At 39.1% G+C, this 19,559-nt stretch overlaps 1 protein-coding gene across 2 annotated transcripts in view; it reads left to right on the forward strand.

Moving 5' to 3' along the window:
• Positions 1-19,170, forward strand: part of LOC120434080 (liprin-alpha-2-like) — a 64,933-nt gene extending 45,763 nt beyond the window's left edge. For both annotated transcript variants that reach the window (XM_039601556.1, XM_039601557.1), the window contains exon 3: positions 17,913-19,170. In XM_039601556.1, coding sequence (XP_039457490.1) covers positions 17,913-18,029 — 117 coding nt within the window. In that variant the 3' untranslated portion in view covers positions 18,030-19,170. The remainder of the gene's footprint in view (positions 1-17,912) is intronic.
• The last annotated feature ends 389 nt before the right edge of the window (positions 19,171-19,559 follow it).

Here is a 19,559-nt window from a genome sequence, read left to right on the forward strand (position 1 = left end):
TCAGAATCCATGGCAACTTATCAGCTGATCCCCCCCAACCCCCCACCCCAAAAACTGCCTGAAGTGTAACAAGATGATTCTTCAAGATTCATTCACATTCAGAGAACAGAAGGAAAAGATGAGCAGAGTACAAAAAGAGGCAGAGACCCAGACAGATGAAAAGCCTTTTTCAGGCATGAGATGTGTAACTTTGCCGGCTTTGGTATTATCCTGTTAACGTAATGGGAGTTTTGCACAGATATAGTTGACTTTCACATGGTTTTATTCCACATGGCTTTGTTCAGACATACCCGAGACAAAGACGGAGAACCCCAGCACGCACATGCAAAAGATTATACACTTCTGAGCGTGCTTTGTCAAAATCGTCTCTGGTGAAGTTCATTCACACGTTTACACGCTTAGTTTTTCACTGTAACTGAGAGGAAAGTATGTGTCGCACGGTGTTGCACTCCCTAATAGCTGATCTCACCCAGCTGAGAGAGACACAGATGGCTCTTTTTGAAGTTATTATTTTGATGGTCAAACACTGTCATTTCCTTTGTGTGTATTACATTTCCTTCATTCTTGTCTTTGTGCTCTACTGTATGTGTTTAAAATCTCCTGATGTCGTTGTGAGCAGCTGCAGTGCGTGACTTATGACAACCAATATAAGTCAGAACTGATTAATGGAGCCTCCTCATTTCACTCACCTCATTACAAGAATTCATTGTTTTTACTTGCTTTGTGCAAATGTCAACAAAGTCTTGTATTTTCCCTCATCCTGATTTTACTGGTCTAATGTCTTCTGTCCTTTCTCTCTCTTGTTTTGCTGCGTCTTCTGTGGATCACGTCCTTTTCCTTGTCTACCCTCCTGTACCACAGGTAAATAGCTTTCTACTTCCATTGATTCGGGCTCACTGCAAGGCAAATCTCTTCTGCGCTGTTGCTTTGTTCTGTAAATCTTCTTAGGTCATGGCTGGCTTGGTGCAAGCCTAGATATTCATCTGGACAAACATATGGCGTGTTCTTATTTATGGAAAGATTATTTGGGCATATGTAGCAGAAAAGGACAATATCAACTTACATGATTCTGATCTCAGTACGAGCCCTGCTTTATTACTTTGTACCGAGCCTCTAGATCTAGTTTTGAAATATTCAGTTTTTAGTGGGTAACAGATTTTTAATGTCATCTGAATACTTTTTGGCCATTTTCTAAGTTAAAAATTAACTTTTAACTAATCAGCTTAATTCAGTGTCACACTTTTATTTGGGATAATTAAGACAAATTATAGGAAAACGTTAATATATTGCTAATTGGACCCAACCCTCACACTTAAATGTACAGAAGAAGCAGCTTTGCAGTTTGCTGTTGTGTATCAAGTTCTGTTTTAGATTAATTTTGCATTACTGTCTGCGCTTGCATGTCTGTGAAAATCAAGGCAGCTTTAAACAAGCTCATAATCCACAGTTTCACCTATTCGAGGTTACTCAGCCACTTCTTCCTCTATCCCATAGAAGCCCCATGGAGGCACTTTAATTTGGGAAATTGAGTGCACCTGGCTCGGCATCTCATTTCTGTCTTAGCTCAAAGTGGGGTGGCAATGGGGGCTTCGCCTCCTCATCCAATATCAAGTGGAGTTTTAGCCTTTTAAGATCACAGAGCTGTGTGTGACAAACTGAGCTGTGTGTCGCAGTAAAAGGCCTGCTTTTAACTGTAAAGGATGCTCGGCAGTAAATAAAACTGGGGTGCAGTGGCAGCCAATATTACAGAAAGATGAAGAGGAGCTGGCAAGTGCAGTGAAGGAAACCTGGCTGGGCCATTTGCCAGAGACTTAAGTGTTTGAGAAAAAGTCTTACGACAGGTTGTGAGATCTGCGTTATAGCACACTGCAAACATGTTGTTTTCCCACAACTGTGATTTCACTGACCAGGTTTATGAATTAAATTGTAAATGCTTAACCTGTTTTTGTGCATTTTATTGAAACTAACATAGCTGACGTTGTGTTATTGTGAGGCATTGCTGACTTGAGTCGTTTGCCATTCAGATGTAGGATATTTTTACATGAATCTTCTTCACGGCTTCATTTAAACATGCTCGCATGACTGAGAGACAGAGTCATGGTATTATTGGTAGTTTCGAGTGGTTAGTTTTCTTGACGAGTATGACACAGAACTGTCAGAATTTTACAATATTGAAGGCTATTGGGTCCAGCCCAGTCAGACCTCTGGGGTCGTATAACTGCTATCGGGAAAAGGAAAAGAATTAATGTCTGAAAGGGGCGTTAGATACCAACAACCCAGAATATTGTAATAATACACATAAGCAGCTTTGTGGTATCTAGAGCACACATGTGAAAGTGTAAATATATGGGCACTGAGCAGCATTTAGTATCAGAAAAGAGTACACAAGATCATCGCTCACACCTCCTCCTGGATTATTTTGCTTATGCTGTACAATAGCTGGAGCTGTGAAATGTCACACAGCTAAAGGTTATTTTCTACTTCATTAATGCGCAAAGAAAAGCAGCAAAGCCTGAGCTCTGACTGAGCATGTTCCTGTGTTCAGCTGGCTAAGGACAGTTTTAGACTGGGATAAGGTGAGAAGAATGCTAAGTGCTGAGGTGTTTTGATTATGGTAGGCGGTAATATCTGATATTGAAATACCATAAGTAAAATTAGTGCTTCAGCAGATAAATGGGTATACAGTTAGGTCCATAAATACTTGGACCGAAGTAGCCTAAAGTGTTGAACTCATGGACATCAACAGATGCTGAGTTTCCTCCTTTTTTAATGCTCTGCCAGGCTTTCAGTTGTTTGTGGGCCTTTCTGTCCAAAATTTGTCACTTGTCTTCAACAAGTGAAATGCATGCTCAGTTTGGTTAAGATCAGGTGACTGACTTGGCCATTCAAGAATATTCCACTTCTTTTCTTTAATAAACTCCTGGGTTGCTTTGGTAATATTGTCATTTTCCAGTTGTATTTTGAAGCGAGACCCAATCAATTTGACTGCATTTAGCTGGATTTGAGCAGACAGCAGGTCTCTGAACACCTCAGAATTTATTCAGCTGCTTCTGTCCTGTGTCACATCACCAATAAACACTAGTGTCCCAGTGCCACTGGCAGCCATGCACGGCCAAGCCATCACACTGACACTGCCGTGTGGTATGCTTTGCATCATGAGCCGTTCCACTCCTTCATACTTTTTTTTCTTGCCATCATTCTGGCGGAGGTTGATCTTGGTTTCATCGGTCCAAAGAATGTTTTTCCAGAACTTTGCTGGCTTTTGTTTTTTAGTCCAATCGAGCCTTTCTATTCTTAACACTTATGAGTGCCTTGCACCTTGCAGTGAACTCTCTGTATTTAATTTCATGCAGTCTTCTCTTTATGGAAGCCTTGGATATCAATACGCCTCCCTCCCGAAGAGTGTTGTTCACTTGGTTGGCTGTTGTCAAAAGGGTTTCTCTTCACCATGGAAATGATTCTGCGATCATCCACCACTGTTGTCTTCCGTGGACGTCCAAGTCTTTTTGCGTTGCTGAGTTCACCAGTGCTTTCTTTCTTTCTTTCTTTCTTTCTTTCTTTCTTTCTTTCTTTCTTTCTTTCTTTCTTTCTTTCTTTCTTTCTTTCTTTCTTTCTTTCTTTCTTTCTTTCTTTCTTTCTTTCTTTCTCAGGATATACCAAACAGTACAAATTTTGCTGCTCCTAACATTGTAGCAATATCTTGGATGGGTTTTTTATGTTTTTGCAGCTTATAGATGGCTTGTTTCACCTGCATGGAGAGCTCCTTTGACTGCATATTGTCTGTTCACAGCAAAATCTTCCAAATACAAGCACCACACCTCATATTCACTCCAGGCATTTTATCTGCTTAATTGATAATGGCATAACAAAGGAATTGCCCACACCTGCCCATGAAATAGCCTTTAAGTCAACTGTCCATTTACTTTTGCTCCCTTTAAAAAAAGAAGTGGCACATGATAAGAGCTGAAACTCCTAAACCAGGGGTTTCCAACTCCAGGACTCAAGGCCCTGTCCTAAACCCTTCTTCCAATTTGAATGTGGATACCCTCAAATGGATGCTGAGAGTCTACACATTATTCCCATGTCCATTATATAACTATAATTGGAATATGTTTCAGTAAATGGGTAAAAAAAAAAAAAAACTTGTGTCAGTGTCCAAATATATATGGACCTAACTGTATATACATATACACGTAGAACATCCAGCTGCTCCAAGCTGAGCCCAGCAAAACATCAGAGGTCTCTGATCAGAAGAGTGCCATTCTATGATGGGATAAGATACTGCACAGAACAAAAACTTATCAAATGCTCAATCCAGAGATGTCAAATATAAGGCCAAGTCCAATCCAATCCGCTGGACGGCTTTAGGATATGTGACAGAATGCATAGGTTTTGGACTTACACCTGTAAATTTTACAGCTTATCCTACCGATACAGACCTCGCCGACAGCCATTCATATTACACCAAAATGATGAAGTGTATCTACAGTAAATTGCACAATAAACATAAGAAATTTTCTGTGAATTAATAAAAACTTTCTATTTTATAATTATAGGACAGTCTGGGCTATGAGAATTTCTTGTCATTTTACACATTTATTTCTTATATTTTTAGCCCAAAGAGTCAAGCTGACAGATTTCTTTCATTAACCACAGCAGGGCTTCTTTATCATGACGATAAACTGAAGCATACACTTCTCTTTCTTGTATTGAGATATCGCAACATCATTACACTGACAGAAAGGCGCATTGTCCAACTAAAACTTAAAAAACTGAAAAAGACATTATCTGGATGTGAACATATGTTGCTCTAAAACTTCTATGTGGCTTTCAGCATGAATGGTGCTTTTCCAGATGTTCAAGCTGCCAGTTCCATAGGCACTAATGCAGCCCTATGCCCTCAGAGATGTAGGCTTTTCAACAACAAGCTATGCACATGCAGTGGTTTTGCACAGAATCATGTCTGCTTTTAATGCAGTGCTGCTTGAGGGTCCGAATATAACGGATATCCAGTATTGCCCTGTCCCTTGCACACAGATCTGAGATTCATCCTGATTTCCTGAAACTTTTGATGATATTTTGTACTGTAGATGTAGTGAGATATTTAAAGTCACTCAAAGATGTTCATTTTATTCCGAATCGTGTTACTGGCTTGTTAAGAGTTAACATAATTAGTTGGAAAATGTTCTTCTTTTTTGTAGTAAAACCAACTTTTATATGCTTTTTTGTGCCTCCAGTCCAACCTGCCGTCAATCTAAAAATGACTTTTTTTTTTTCTTAAAATGCTACATTTATGAGTATTTGCTTCTTCCTGTTAAAAGAGAGTTTTTCCTTCCCACTGTTGCTAAAGCGCTTGCTCAAAGAGGGTCACATGACTGTTGAGCTTTTTTTGGTTTTCTTTGTAGTATCATAGTCTCTTTACCTTACAGCATAAAGCGCCTTGAGGCAAATGTTGTTGTGATATTTGCTTTTTTAAATTTTTAAATTATTATACTGATGCTAATATCACACATTATTTGTGCACATAGAAATGAAAACTGTTTTGTGTCTATTTTTGTGTTTCTATTTAAAAAATGATATAATTACTCAATGCCAAAATTGAAGGCAAGCTTCATGTTTTCAAATGACATTCAGCCATAGTCCCTATACTACATAACTACACAACCATAACCACTGCCTCACACACCCTGCCTGGTCAGACAATGACCAGTAAATGACCAGACTCATTTTTGAGGAAGTGGGTGGAATGTCCATGATTGGAGGTGTCGGGCGCAGCCCTGCTGTAAGGGATTAGAAGAGCTGCTGTAATTTGCTGCTTCCTTGAGAGCTGCTCATATAGATTCTGTGGGAGGATGCTTCATTGTGATGGCTGACAACAAAGCTTTGTGATGACTAGTGTCTATCGATTGCAGAGGATATACATTACAGTAGATGTGTGCAAACAGCTCTGTTTCCTGAAGGAAAGTACCTTACTTCAGGTGCAAGCCATGATGGATGGTGCCTGTGACTGCACAAAATGTAGGTAAAAAGAAAAGACATCTTCAAAGCACTGATCTGACCCAGAATTTAATTTGGCTGAATAATACAAATAGGAATCTGTTTGTGAGATTTAACACAGTATAATTAAAAGAAAATACAATTTAAAATTCAGAAATTACAGTAAATAAAAGATCAAATCATAACTGAAATTATATGTTTGACATTTACTGATAAGATTGGATCAAAATCTTAAAAATTATTAGCTATACCAAATTCAAGACGTGACAGTGAAAAAATTATGGCGTCTGTATCTGCCTTAGGCAAGCTCATTTAGAAAGTCAGTCTCTTTTATATCTGCTGGATATTAACCTGAGTCAAGTCACTGCTTTTGTTGTAGGACACTGCCATCTTGTGGTGTAAACTGGTAACACAAGCAACAAAGGTAATATTCAATATAAAGGAAAGCTCCGCCCTATTAAAAGCGATATACTGTCTGTACTTCAATTCTGTCGTTAAAGGTGAAAAATAACTAATTTGTCATCGTGGTATCTGGTTGTATTCTAAGTATGATTTAGCAGCCAGCCTTGAGTCTTTGGTCACAGATTAATCTCCAAACCTTTTTTTTTTTTTTAAATTGCCCTTTTTGAAACATTGATTTGCATTAATAAACAATGTTATCTATCATCTATTCAAATTTACTGTCTACACTAGAAGCTCTAAAAAAAACCTGTCTCCAGAGAAGTCAGCTGACAGCTTTTCATATTTTCTTATGCTGGCTTAAAAATGATTTTTTATCTGAAACAAAAATTCGTTTTTACCAGTTAATTAGGCTTTTTTTTGTTTGTTTGTTTTTAGTTTTTGGTTTTTGATTTTTATAGCTAACTTTTCTCCCCATCCTGATTCACATTTTGAACTTCAGCAGGTCGCGTTGAGTTGCTGCCATGTGATTGGCTGACTAGATATTTGTGTTAAAAAGAAGTTGAACAGGTGTGCCTAGGTAAATATAGAAGATTTTTCGGTGACTTTGTCTTGAACGTAAAGGCCAAACAGCTGGGATGCTTCCATACTTTTCCAGGAGATGGTGCTGTACAACAAGAAGTCCTTTAGTGTTTAATTCTGCTTCTCAACTTTGCTGCCCCAACCTTACAAAATTCATTCAACGCTTAATTCACAGCACAGCCAATTACTTGTATGTCTGCTCCATTATCCTCCAGCATGTCTCAAACATTCATTAAACAAATCTATTGATCTTGGCAAAGAGATGTTGAAGCTGTGATCATTTCTGAGACAATTTCTCTTGATACTTTTACCAGCTGAATATTAATTTTCTTCTCGGTGAAGGGTGAATCAAAGCTAAACATCACAAGTCATTTGTGTCAGCGTACTCTCCCAGACTTCAAAATGCTCTTTATGAGGTTAAATGCAACTGCCGCTATCAATAAAGACTAAAGTCCATATTTGCTGAAATGAAGGCGTGATGTTTAATGAAAAGAACGTGACATTTAGACGCTGCTGTTTTGACCTTGGCGGCACAGATTGAACCTACTCTTTTTAAATGGCGCTCCGATTCTTGACACTTTGACTTGTTTTCTGAAGCTTCATTTGTTTGCATTTGCTCTGCCTCTGCGTGAGTGCGTTTGCACTGCCGGGAAGGCCAATTAAGTCGTGTGATCAAGTGCAGGTCTCTGCTGGCTGCCGGCGACAGGCCAGAAGACATAGTGCTCTTAGTCCACATGGCAGAGGATGGATGGTCTGCTTGGGGACAGTTTGTGCTCTCTCAGAAAAACAGTGAAGACAGCTTTCATTTCTATCCATCACCTCTGCCGTGATGACTTGGCCTTTAGAGAAGTGGGCCATCTGTCCACCTTATTAATGAGTTTTTGAGGAATTTTGGTTGAAAACAAACTTTTTTGAAGTTGTTTCAAGAGTTTTGTTTGCTTCGCTACAGTGGTGGCGCACGGTTGTTTCATAAATTAAGTCATTTTTCAGCTGTTAATTGAGCACGATTAGAAATATTGTGGTGCACAGCGTGGATCTCTGCTCACCCTGTAGTCATAACTTTTTCTTTTCCTCTTGGTCTCATCCAGGACTCACCCGAAATATTACATGTGCTCAATTTAAGCCCTTTTTTCATTATCATGAGAACTTTAACCTTATTTTCTCTCCTCCCCTTTATTGGATTACTTAATGGGTTTCAGCATCGCAAAGCAAAACTGCTGCAGAAACGGTAGTTTGTGTCCCAAAAGCAAGGTTTTTTTTTTTCTGTTATCTGTGAGCGGCAGAAGTATGAGGCTGGGGGCGGTAATGAGAGAGTTATGAGATTGTTTCTTCCCCCTGTGCTGCTGGAGAAGACTGATGAGCCTGAACTTGCAAATAAAGTAAAAACAATCAAGGGAAAGTGTGGGTAGCAGAAAGGCACACACATATAGAGGATAAAAAGAGATGTGCTCGTATAGTCCCAGAAGATTGATTGTGTCAATATCCAGGTCATTTTTACGGTGCAGTATGTCTCCTTTTAGATTCCTTTACTCTCAGCCTTCAGCCACATGAAAGAACCTCCACTGCTGATTGAAGCTTGTCCACGTCCAACTGAAGTTTGATCAAAATGTGGCAGTAACGGCGCTAGTTAAGATTTAGTTTCATATAATGGTCTTTGATAGAAGAGAGGAAAAAATCCTCTTAGGTTTTCTCTCAGTGGGCCACGTTTGCACATGTAAAAAAAAATTACGTTCACGGCTGGCTTATATTTCTGCTCCCTCAAGATGAAGCAAAACTTTGATGATTGCATTGAGTGTGTATTATTATTAATTCTGTACTTTTTTAAAATGTCGTGTATCAGCCACCCACTCAGACCTCAGTGGACTGACACTAGGTGTGTATGTGTGTGCTTACGCATGTGTAAGTACTCATTAAAACTTCAGCATGACTCCTGTTAACCTGTCAGCCAACCCATGCCATTATAGCTATTACCAGAACTAACACAGACATTGTGTTGGATATCGATAGCAGTATTTAAAGTAAAAGAGTTTTTTTTGGTTGTTTTTTAAATATGCACATCTTTAAAACCTTTATTTTACTGGTATGTTTTACTTTCAAGTGGATTGGGTGGAGCACTGGTTCTTAGATTGTAGGAAATCTGATTAATTATGTTGTAGTCTCTAAACCTGACTGCACCACAGTCCCTAAGATCCCTAGAGACAGTACGAGATGCTAACTTATCTCCGTGCTGAGCCTCATACAGGCAGAATCAAAGGGTATAATCTGGTTTTCTGATTTGTGCCAGATGCATTACAGGCTCAGAGTGCTTCTGTTTTCTCAGGTGTACTGTGAAATAAAGTGTTTCCTGTTCCTCAAGATTCAGCTCCATTTCTCAAACCACCTTGAGAAAGCTGGTCTTGGTTCTTCTTTACTAGATACTTCAATAAAAATATCAAATCCTAAGAGGGAAAGCCATGACGTCAAAAACTTCAGGACACAATGGCGAGACCCCTCATCTAATTAGACATTCAGGGTAGCTGGAGCCTATCCCAGATGATGTTGCGGCAAAAGGTAGGGTATAAACACGACAGGCTCCCAAACCATCACATGGCTAAAACAGACAACACATGGCCTCTTTAGACTAACTAGTTAACCTGAAAGCAGGAAAGGACTTTTGGAGGAGACCAGAGCGGCCTGAGGAAACCCACAAAAGAGGTGGAGAACATCTAAACGCCACATAAAAAAGGTCCCAGCCAAGCAAGGTGTTCAAAACAAAAACATAAAGCAATGAGGCAGCGGTGCTCTGAACTTTAATGAGTCATTACAAAAAATGAATGCAAAAATATACATATTTGGTGCCACTTCATTAAGGGAACCTCGCAGTGTTTAATCTCTCCTAGTTAAAGAGTTTGTGGAGTATCCCTCTTACGTACAAGTTTCCTGGGTTTTATGTGCATCTTTTTTTTATACTTTACTGCAGTTCTAGGAAAATCCTCTCAAGATGCTTTGCAATAAAAGAAAATAAAAGTGTAATTAAATATAGAACACCAACATTTACACTGCAAGCCACAATAACAGAGCACTTTACTTCTACTTCATCCCAAACTTTATCTCCACAGTTATGGCCATTTTAGAATTAACCTAACATGTCCTTGGACTGTGGGAGGAAAATCCCACGCAAGCACAGAGAGGACATGCAAACTCCACACAGAAAGGCCCCGGGAAGCTTTGACGCAGACCCCTGGTGGGTCCTCTTGTTTGAAATGGTTTGAATGATCACATTTAATGCATAAAATTGACTCATAAGCAAAACTGATCCTGGAAAAACATCAGAGTGAAGCTGCAGTCAAGCTCCCCGTTATTCCCAGCAGGAGCCCTGCAAGAGTGCACTAAGCAGGCTAAATTTCCTCCCGACAAGTGATGACATAAAAACCCGTTTCTGAGCCTTCAAAGCATCGTGATACTCACCAAAGAGTGGATGTTAAAATGAATGATGCAACATTTGAACTGCTGAGGCTGTTTACTGACAGAAATGCGTCTCACTTTCAGGAAAGATCAACATTTGACTTTTTTCAAACTTTTATCAACCCACACTCACTAAAGGATGCGTAACTTATGCGTCTTTAAATACTGTATTAGGTTTTGCTTTGTGTAAAATAGAAGATGTCAGGCTGTTTGCTTCAAAGTCTCTTATAATCTGTGGTTACTAAAGCAAGTCACGCATCCAGAAAAAGCCTTATGACATTTTAATAAGACTCCAAAGCCAACTTGCAAGAATGAAATGTGGGCGAATTCACATCAGTGCTCTGTGTTTGGTGACTCAGCCATTATGTAGGATTTTTTAAAAGTTTTTTTTTTCTGATCATCCAAAAGCATCAAAGTAGCAGTTTCAACTAGAAGTTTTTTTCATTGAGTTATAGATTCCATGGTGTTTAAACATACTACATTTAAAAAGTCTTAGAATATTTTATGTGATTGACCACAGAAACTTTTTTTTATCAAATATGGTCGCATACAGTCATGTGACAAAGAAAGCAAGTCCTCATAAGATAGTAAAAACATTTTCTGATTCTCACCAGGTTCTAAAATTAAAGTTAAATACAGTATTGTGGTTTATTTACCTGAAAAATAAGCCAAAATTCAGTTTGCAGAAAACTAAGTACAACCTTACTGATTTCATATTAATTACGAGGGTAGGTCATGTGGTTAACTGAACATCAGCTAGTGTGACCACCTCTATAACAGCAGAGGTTTTAGCTGTTTTCCGGTCTACAGCATTCAGTTGTGTGTCACAAAATTTCCCAGGAGTTACATCACAGCAAATTCACCCCAATGTCAGACCATGCAATGCTCAAAGAAACTGCAGCAAACCTACGAGCTACCGTTCAGATTACAGGCCTCAGATACCATGTGAAATGTTAAAGTTCATCACAGTGTAATTTGAAAAAGGGCAAACAAGTATGGCTTGTTTGGAGGCGTTGCCAGGGGAAAGCCTCTTCTCTCTAGAGACAACATGGCAAAATTGCATCTGAACAAACCACAAGGCTTCTGGAACAATATCCTTAGGACAAAAGTGGAGATATGGCCATAATGTAAAGCACCATATTTAGCGAAAACCAAACACAGCATATTAGCACCAACTGTTCAGCACAGTGGTTGAGGGGGGATGATTTGGACTTGTTTTAGGACCTGGACACTTGCAGTCATTGAGTCGACCAGGAGCTCCTGGTATTGTGAAGGTAAATGTGAGGCCATGTGTCATACAGTTAAAGCTCGTCCCAAATTAGCACATGAAACAGAGCACAACAGCAAATCTACAACAAAGTGACTGAAAAAAAGAAAAGAATCAAGGTGTCACAGTGACCCAGTGAAACTCTAGATTGCAGTCTGGTAGAAAAACTGTGGTGGGATTCTAAAAGAGCTCAGTGAACTGAATCATTGTTGTAAAGAAGAGTGGGCAAAAATTCTTCCACAACAGTGTGTGAGACTGATAAATTAACTGCTTTCTGTGTGACTTTAAGAGATTGACTCGTGCACTTTTTACACACACTGCTTCTGCACTGACTTAAAGTTGTATTTAAATCATTTTAGAATGTGATGAGGACCATGGATGGGTATTATTATGTTCTGATATGTAAAGCTTATGATTAAGAAGGTGTACTTTCTAACGTGACTGTACTCTGCAGTGCAAATCTAATAATATGAAAGCATTAAATATAGCTGCTATAGTATGCTGGCTAGGATAAGATGCTGTTAGCTCGAACACCTTAAAAGTTATATATATTTCATTGAGACCCATGGATACAATAAGATATATTTACAAAGAAAAATAAGTTATTGATCTATGGATATATTTATATGTTCAGGTATAGTTATTCATATACTGCTGGTCTGCGATGAAAGTAATCCAAGGCTCATATTATAAGGTAAAATTTTAGAGAGAGAATCCCAACAACAAAATAAACGGAGGCAGAAAAGAAGAGCATGAGATGACAACCAGGACAAGTTAATGATATGCAATAGTGCCATGTAAATGCATGCAGAGTGAAAAGAGGGCAGTGGAAGAGAAGCACCCATGAGAGGTCCCCCAGCAACCTGAGCCTGTAGCTGCATAAGTAGTGTATGGTTCAGGGCCACCTGATCCAACTGTGAGCTTTAGGAAAAAATAAAGTTTGAATATAATCGCATTAATAGAGCTTATGTGTGTGTCCCCAACCCGAACTGGGAGCTGGTTCCACAGCTGAAGGCTCTTCCTTCTGTTATATGTTTGGAAACTCCTGCAGCTCTAAGGTGCTCTATTATGATAATATGGTACTATGAGGTCTTTTAAATGGAACAGGGCCAGATCATTCAGGACTTTGTGAGGATGTATAAGCAGAGATGAAATATTTAATAAGCAGATCCATAATTTTCTCTTGCTCTCCCTTTTTCTTGTAAGATTCTATTTCGGCAGAGAAAATAACACGCCATCCTCCGGATGTTGCCAGTCAGCATATGCACATGAATAGCTACACTGAAAATAATGATCGACAGGTCACACACCCAAATCAGCGTGTTTCTTTAGAAGTGCTGAGCACAACAGCAAACTCCATTGAGGCAGTCAAACTGCATGTTTATAATGCAGTGTTAGTTCGCTCTGTATGATTGAAAACCTGCTTCTGGGCTGTCTGCTCGCTCCGAGTTTGATTACTTCCCCAACGGACTGTACAAGTGCATCTTTGAAGTCGCTCTGCCGGTATTATTTTATGCATGAGTAAATAAATACAGTAACTGTCACCAGGTTTTTGTTGGAAGAGCTAAAAATACATTATGGGGTGTGATTTGGCCACATGAAAAACATATTTGAAAACACAAGGACTGTTTGTCTCAGGTTTACCCACAAGGTTTGTTTCTATGATTTTTACATTTTCGAGACTGAGCTTGTTTTAATCCTGATAATATTTTTCATGTAGAGTGTTAAAGAGGGATGAGTGATCCACAGGATGTACCTGAATGAGAAACTACCCTCTTCTTCTTTTGGTATCCACTGTCAGGAATAAAGGAACTGGGGTGTGGAGGTCATTTATCCACAGGGATGAATCCTCAAATCCTTACTGGCCTTGAGAGCTCAGAATAGTTGAGCGTCATTTCCTTCAGAACTCTATGTGGTTTTTATCCTTGTCAAAATGCTTCTTTATTGGAGCTAGTGTATAGGCGGCGTTTTCAACCCACAGACATAATCTCCTTTTCAGACCATTTTCCAAGGGGATATGTCAAAGGCTGTTTCTGCTTCCTGTACAGCTTTGGTGAAAGCAACTTGACCGGTATAAGAACGGGAAATTTCCCAAAGGGCAATGAGCAATAGCATAGGTTATAGCTGGTCATAGATTAAATAATAAATGGCCTGGTACTTAGTGCTTTTATACTCAATTTAAGCACTCAAAGCGATTTCTTACTACAAACCTCATTCATCCATTCACACACACATTCATACAAGTGCTTTTAAATAGACATTCACACATTCACATTCTGATGGATGCATCAGGGGCAACTCGGATTTCCCAGCCATCATGCAAAACAAATAATCCAACTATTAAAGTTTGCATACATGCACCCCGATATCCTGAGCTTTATCACAGCCAGTCGAGAGATTAGTGGAAGAGTGAAACCACTGTGACTACTGCAGTAGAGTGCACAGAACAAGAGTCACATGTGGAAACTTCAGTTAAACTAGTGGTACAACATCCACAGAATATCTTTAAATTCTAATCCAAAGGCAATAAAACACCAGTCGTGCTGCTGTCACCCTTTTGCTGAAACAAGCCAATTAGCTTCTTTCTCCTGCCTTCAAGCCAACTTTCTCCTGATTGGCTGTCCCTCATAAACAGAAGATTTAAACAGCATTTGGCTTCTTTGGTCAGAGCAATGTGCCTGAGATGACCATATCAGACATCATAAAGATCATAGTGCAGAGCAAGATGTCTGAAACTGTGTGTTTAGACCAATCTGAAGCCTGAGGTTTCAGCTTACAGGGATTATTTGCACTTGTGCTGACCTCATCAGCGACCTTAGCCATGCTTAGTGTGATCGTCCAAGACTGTAGTAGGGTATAAATATATACAGTATGAATGCAGGAAGAAAAATAAGCAAAAGCATAATGAGTGCCTTATTTTAGTTCCAAAACCATGACAAAGCATAGACTTCCAGTATATATAGGATACGTATCATGAGCTCCATGGCCTCATGGCAGAGTACACACACATCTATGTTTGTACATCATGAGTTTTTATGGCATTTCATTTTGATTTATAATTCTGGTTTATCTTTAATAACATCTGCACTTATAGTCATGGAAAGAACAATTTGTATTGCCTAGCTTATGTTTCATAACAGTTATGGGTGTAATATAGTGAACTCCATTTTTATTTACTATCATATTAAGTCACTGAAAACTCTGTTAATAGAACAAGGCTTTTGTCCAGGAAGCAATGACCTTAAAATACCAACTGAAATAAATATCTTCTTGAACAGTACACACACACACACACACACACACACACACACACACACACAAATATTCCCTCACACTGTATCCTTGACAATAGCTCCCTAATGTTTCAGCAGTGACAGGCTGAGGGTAATGTCCATTACGGCTGTCTGCCCACACATGACAGTTGACACGATCAATATGCCTCTGCTGCTCCGCCTCGGATCGTCGTTCCAAGAAGCCTTGATGCAAAGAGGAACTGCGACCTTTACCGACACCTGCAGATCTAGTGGGAGTTTTACTTGGTAACGTTACAAAATAGGTGCAGTTACTGTAGCTGCACTCCACAAATACCATAAAACTAAATAAAAGAAAATCACATTTTGGTTATGCAAGATGGAACAGTTACAGGACTTTTAGGTCTAATTTGTAGAAAAAAAAAACTGTCCACTTTTTATTACTAGGTTTCAGTTCACAAGCAGAAAATGGAAACTAGTGCCCAGTATGGCAGCAGGGAAAGACCCAATTAGACAGTGACATGTCTGTCAGTCGAAGGCAATGGTGTTATGGAGTCTAGAGGGGCCCTTTAGCTAGAGACTGGGCTATCATACAGGAAGCTGCTTAGAAAGGAAACCATAAGCTTTATTCGCAAAGCTTCTGTGGAAACATGAACAGTGAAAACATGTAAAATGTAATATTTCATCACATGCCTAAAGTGGAGCCTACTCCTTATGCACTCCTATTTATCTCCTTCTGTACCCCCAGAGGAGGAGTACAGATCTGCCTTTTGCTTCAGTTGACAGTTGTGCTCTATCGGGAGCACTGTAATACACTAAGCATTATAATACATGACAACATATCTTGGGCGCCCTAAAGCTTTTTGTCTCTAGTTAGCTTGTTAAGAGTGTGTTTTTGACACTGTGTGCTAGGCATGGTGACAACAGAGTATGCTACTTCTAACATGCTACCATCTCCCCAGTGCAACCCCCTCCCAGTCCCGCAGAGGTTTATCACGGGCTGCATATCAAATGTGCACCTCGGCAAGTCGTCAAAGCAGAGAACAAGTGCCTCTAGAGCTATGCTATTTACAGCAATACCAGTTTGTGATTGCTTGAAATGTCAGAACTGTGTCATTAAATTGCATTTCAGTTGCATGCAGTTGACCTTTTCGTGTTGCATTTCATAATCCATATCACAGAACTATTAATTGGGACTGCTGATTAGACGGCGCCGTTTTTGCAGGGGTCACCTTGGGCTCTGAGCTTGCAGTGGATGTTTTTAGTCATCCTGACAGATTTGCTCTAGGGATAGGACTCCTGGTCAATATTTCAAAATCAAACAGAATAATTTTACAGTTCAGTTTTATGGCAGTGAGTTTGGTACCATGCTGAGATTCATATTTAGCTTAGACACACTTCTTGAAAAGTACTGTGCAAAACTCACACACTGTTCATCTGCTGTAGATAGTCTTTTTAGACCTTTTTACCTTTTTCCTTTGCTTTCTGGTTGTCCAGTGTCCTGAAATATTTTATGATATGCCAAATGTTCAGCTAATAGTTCTTTGGGAATCACCTTGCTGGTGCAAAAATACTCTTTACTCCTTTAAAACAGTGGCATTTCTCATAGATTCCATTGAAGACATTGGATGAAAATGACTTTTTCAGCATTTTCAGGTCATTGTAATAAAGAGCCTGAAGATATGACTTAAAATTTGTTTTTTGCTAAATTTTTAAAGGTCAACATTCCTCAGGTCTGGTACAATGATTGGCCTGAAATAAGTGAAAAAGCAGCCAATGTCCAGAGAAAAACTTTGAAAGATTTCCAGAAAGCCTGGAGGACTATTACTTAAGACAATTTACTACTATAGTTTTGCATGTATGTCTGCAGCACTAAATAATGTGATCAATTACTGAAATAACTGCTATTAAATAGCAGTTTAAAGTCTCCATATTTGCTTCCTTTATGTATTTTATCATATTCCTTTCTGTCATCTCCCATGTCCCCCATGGGAGATTTTGAGTATTTCATGTAACAAGTTCATTTGTTGTGTTCACCACAACACAACATGGTACGATTTGGTGCAGTATGATTTGCATTTTTTCTGCATATAACAATTTAGTCAAAGCTGCACAAGGCCACCTCTTTTGTTAAAGCTGTCCTTTCTCCTTACAGCATCTTACAAAATGAAATTGCAGTTGCCAAATCCTCATTACCTATGCACAAATTGTCTCTCTTTTCCCCTCCTTTTTTTTTTTTTTTTTGCAGCTGATTTGCAGTTTAAGTGGTTTTGTGACCAAACAAGCTTGTAGTAAAATGCTCTAACAAGCTCACAATATGTGTTGCAGACACACACACATGCAGAAGAAATTAAAATGTGTGATTTACATACATGTCCTGAGGTTACAAGTGCCCTGCTAGTATAAATTTGTGGCCTCACACTCCCACGATTATTGCTGTGGGTCATATGGAAATGTTTTGTGTTCAGCAAGACCTCTCAAAACAGAATCCTACATTCCTACCTAAACGCCCATTATCTGTGCTTGGCAGAAATACACATGCCTCTTATTTCCTAATTTATTATCACTTCTGTTATGTGATATTTCTATCAGAAGGCTGTAGCTGGCCTCGCAGATTAGGCCTTTCAAACCAAAAATCAATTTGTTTGAGCTCTTTGATGACATGAGGCTGTGTGTTTTTCTTCTTAAGGGATTTAGATGGAAACGGGGATGCATGCTTTAGAGAAGATATACAGGAATGCTTGAAAGCATGCACACACTTGACTATAAACACACATACTCACTCAGGTGTGGATTTAATGAACATAGGGTTTGTGTCTTTGAGGTTTCCTCTGTGGGGATCCTGTGAAAAAAGTACTCTTAAAATAAATTTTGAATCAGATTTTTTATCTAAAACCCTATCTTGATAGATTTTTGTAAATTAATTCTAATATTAACAGAAGTACCCTTTTGTCTCAAATATAATTTCCCAGGTGCAATGCTTTGGCAGCTTTGGAAATGCTGAAAGACAAAGAACAGTGCTGATCAGAGGTGGAGAAAACACAGAGAGGATTGAGAGGCTCCATCCAATCAGCACTAGGAAGCGCTAAGCCATGCCCACCACACATCTGTACAATGACGTCAGAGTCCAGTGGACTGCAACACACTGACAGGTCTTTTTATGTGACTAATGTGCAGGAGGGCTTAGTAACCCGCGATGGCAAAGGTGCTGCACGTCCACAATCCTACTATGCAGTAGGAGTTTATAACAGCAGTCTTGCACGTCAACATCTTAAATGCCTCCATTGCTGGCTAAAAATTATTAAGCATCTTCAACTCCTTATTCACACATCCATACAAGCAATTTTTTCTATGCTCTATCTAGTATTCACAGTCATTCACATTCATACTCCATCGGCTGCATTGGAGAGCAATTTGGAGTTAGCATCTTGTTCAAGGATATTTGGGATGCAGACTCAAGCAGATGGGGGTTATTGATTTAATTGATTGATTGTTATCGATACAGTAAGCCAAAAAAAGTACACTTACCTATGTCTTTACTATAATAAAAAGTCAGAAGGTATACTGACACCACACAGCTAATAATGTGTGTCTCTTTTAGAATGTCTCCATCTTGGTTATATTCTAAAAGCGTCTAATCTTACGTCATGATTTCAAATGTAAGGTCAAGCCCACGGTGAATATGCGGTATTGTGCGACAGTGCTGAGGGTGAGTTTGAGAAGCAGTTCAGGGGTGCAGACTCAGCTCAGTCTGCTAAATGAGATCTGCTGCTCCACTGCTGGAAATGCTGTTAACCTGCTATGTCAAGAGCAAATACTTTGATGTCTCCCAGAACCAAATCCCTCTGTCGGGTGTGAGGACACCAGCGAGTTCAACCCACTCAGCTTCACGGATCTCACCGAGCTGTGGAACACACCATGAACTTCTTGGGTATTTCCTGTACTGACTAAACTAGATTTGCTATCTCAATAACAGCTTAACACTATTCTTGTGGATCCAATTATCATAGTCTGAGATACAAAATGTTAACTTGAATGCTGGCATGTAGTTCCATGAAAAGAAATAAAGGAGCCCGGACAGTGAATTGAATTAAACCATTCAATGAAGTGGATTCATCTCATGAAAAGGTCACTTGATGAGAGAAAATTGAATGAAAACTGGATACATGTCACCCTTGGTTGGAAGTCTGTTAGAGCAGAAATGCTTTTTTTTCATGTAATAAAAGAAGTCTGTAGCCAGTAAGCTTGTTTTAACCTAGATGAATGAGCCCTTTTTTTTTTTCCATAGAAACATTGCAGCTGCGTTAGCATTTCTATAGAAAGAGATGGTAAAAGGATGGAAATGTTTCTGAAACAACCTGATAATTGATAGAGACCTGAGAAAAAAAGGAGTCATGTTTTATCTGCTTGAAAATGTAAATAGCAATAATGAGGTGCACCGGTAAATTTGTTTAGTTCAGACAATTTAGTGTTTAAAGTGAAATGTTTCAACTGAATGCTGAAAAGGAAAAAAAAAAAACTAAAGAGAACGGCACATTTTAAGGCGAAGGTGAAAGACTTCTCAGACGCTCAATTATGTCTAATCCATCATGTTTTGCAGACACACACACATTTAAAGT

The sequence above is a fragment of the Oreochromis aureus genome, linkage group 17 (genome assembly GCF_013358895.1).
Source record: "Oreochromis aureus strain Israel breed Guangdong linkage group 17, ZZ_aureus, whole genome shotgun sequence".
In the NCBI taxonomy this organism is placed as follows: Eukaryota; Metazoa; Chordata; class Actinopteri; order Cichliformes; family Cichlidae; genus Oreochromis; species Oreochromis aureus.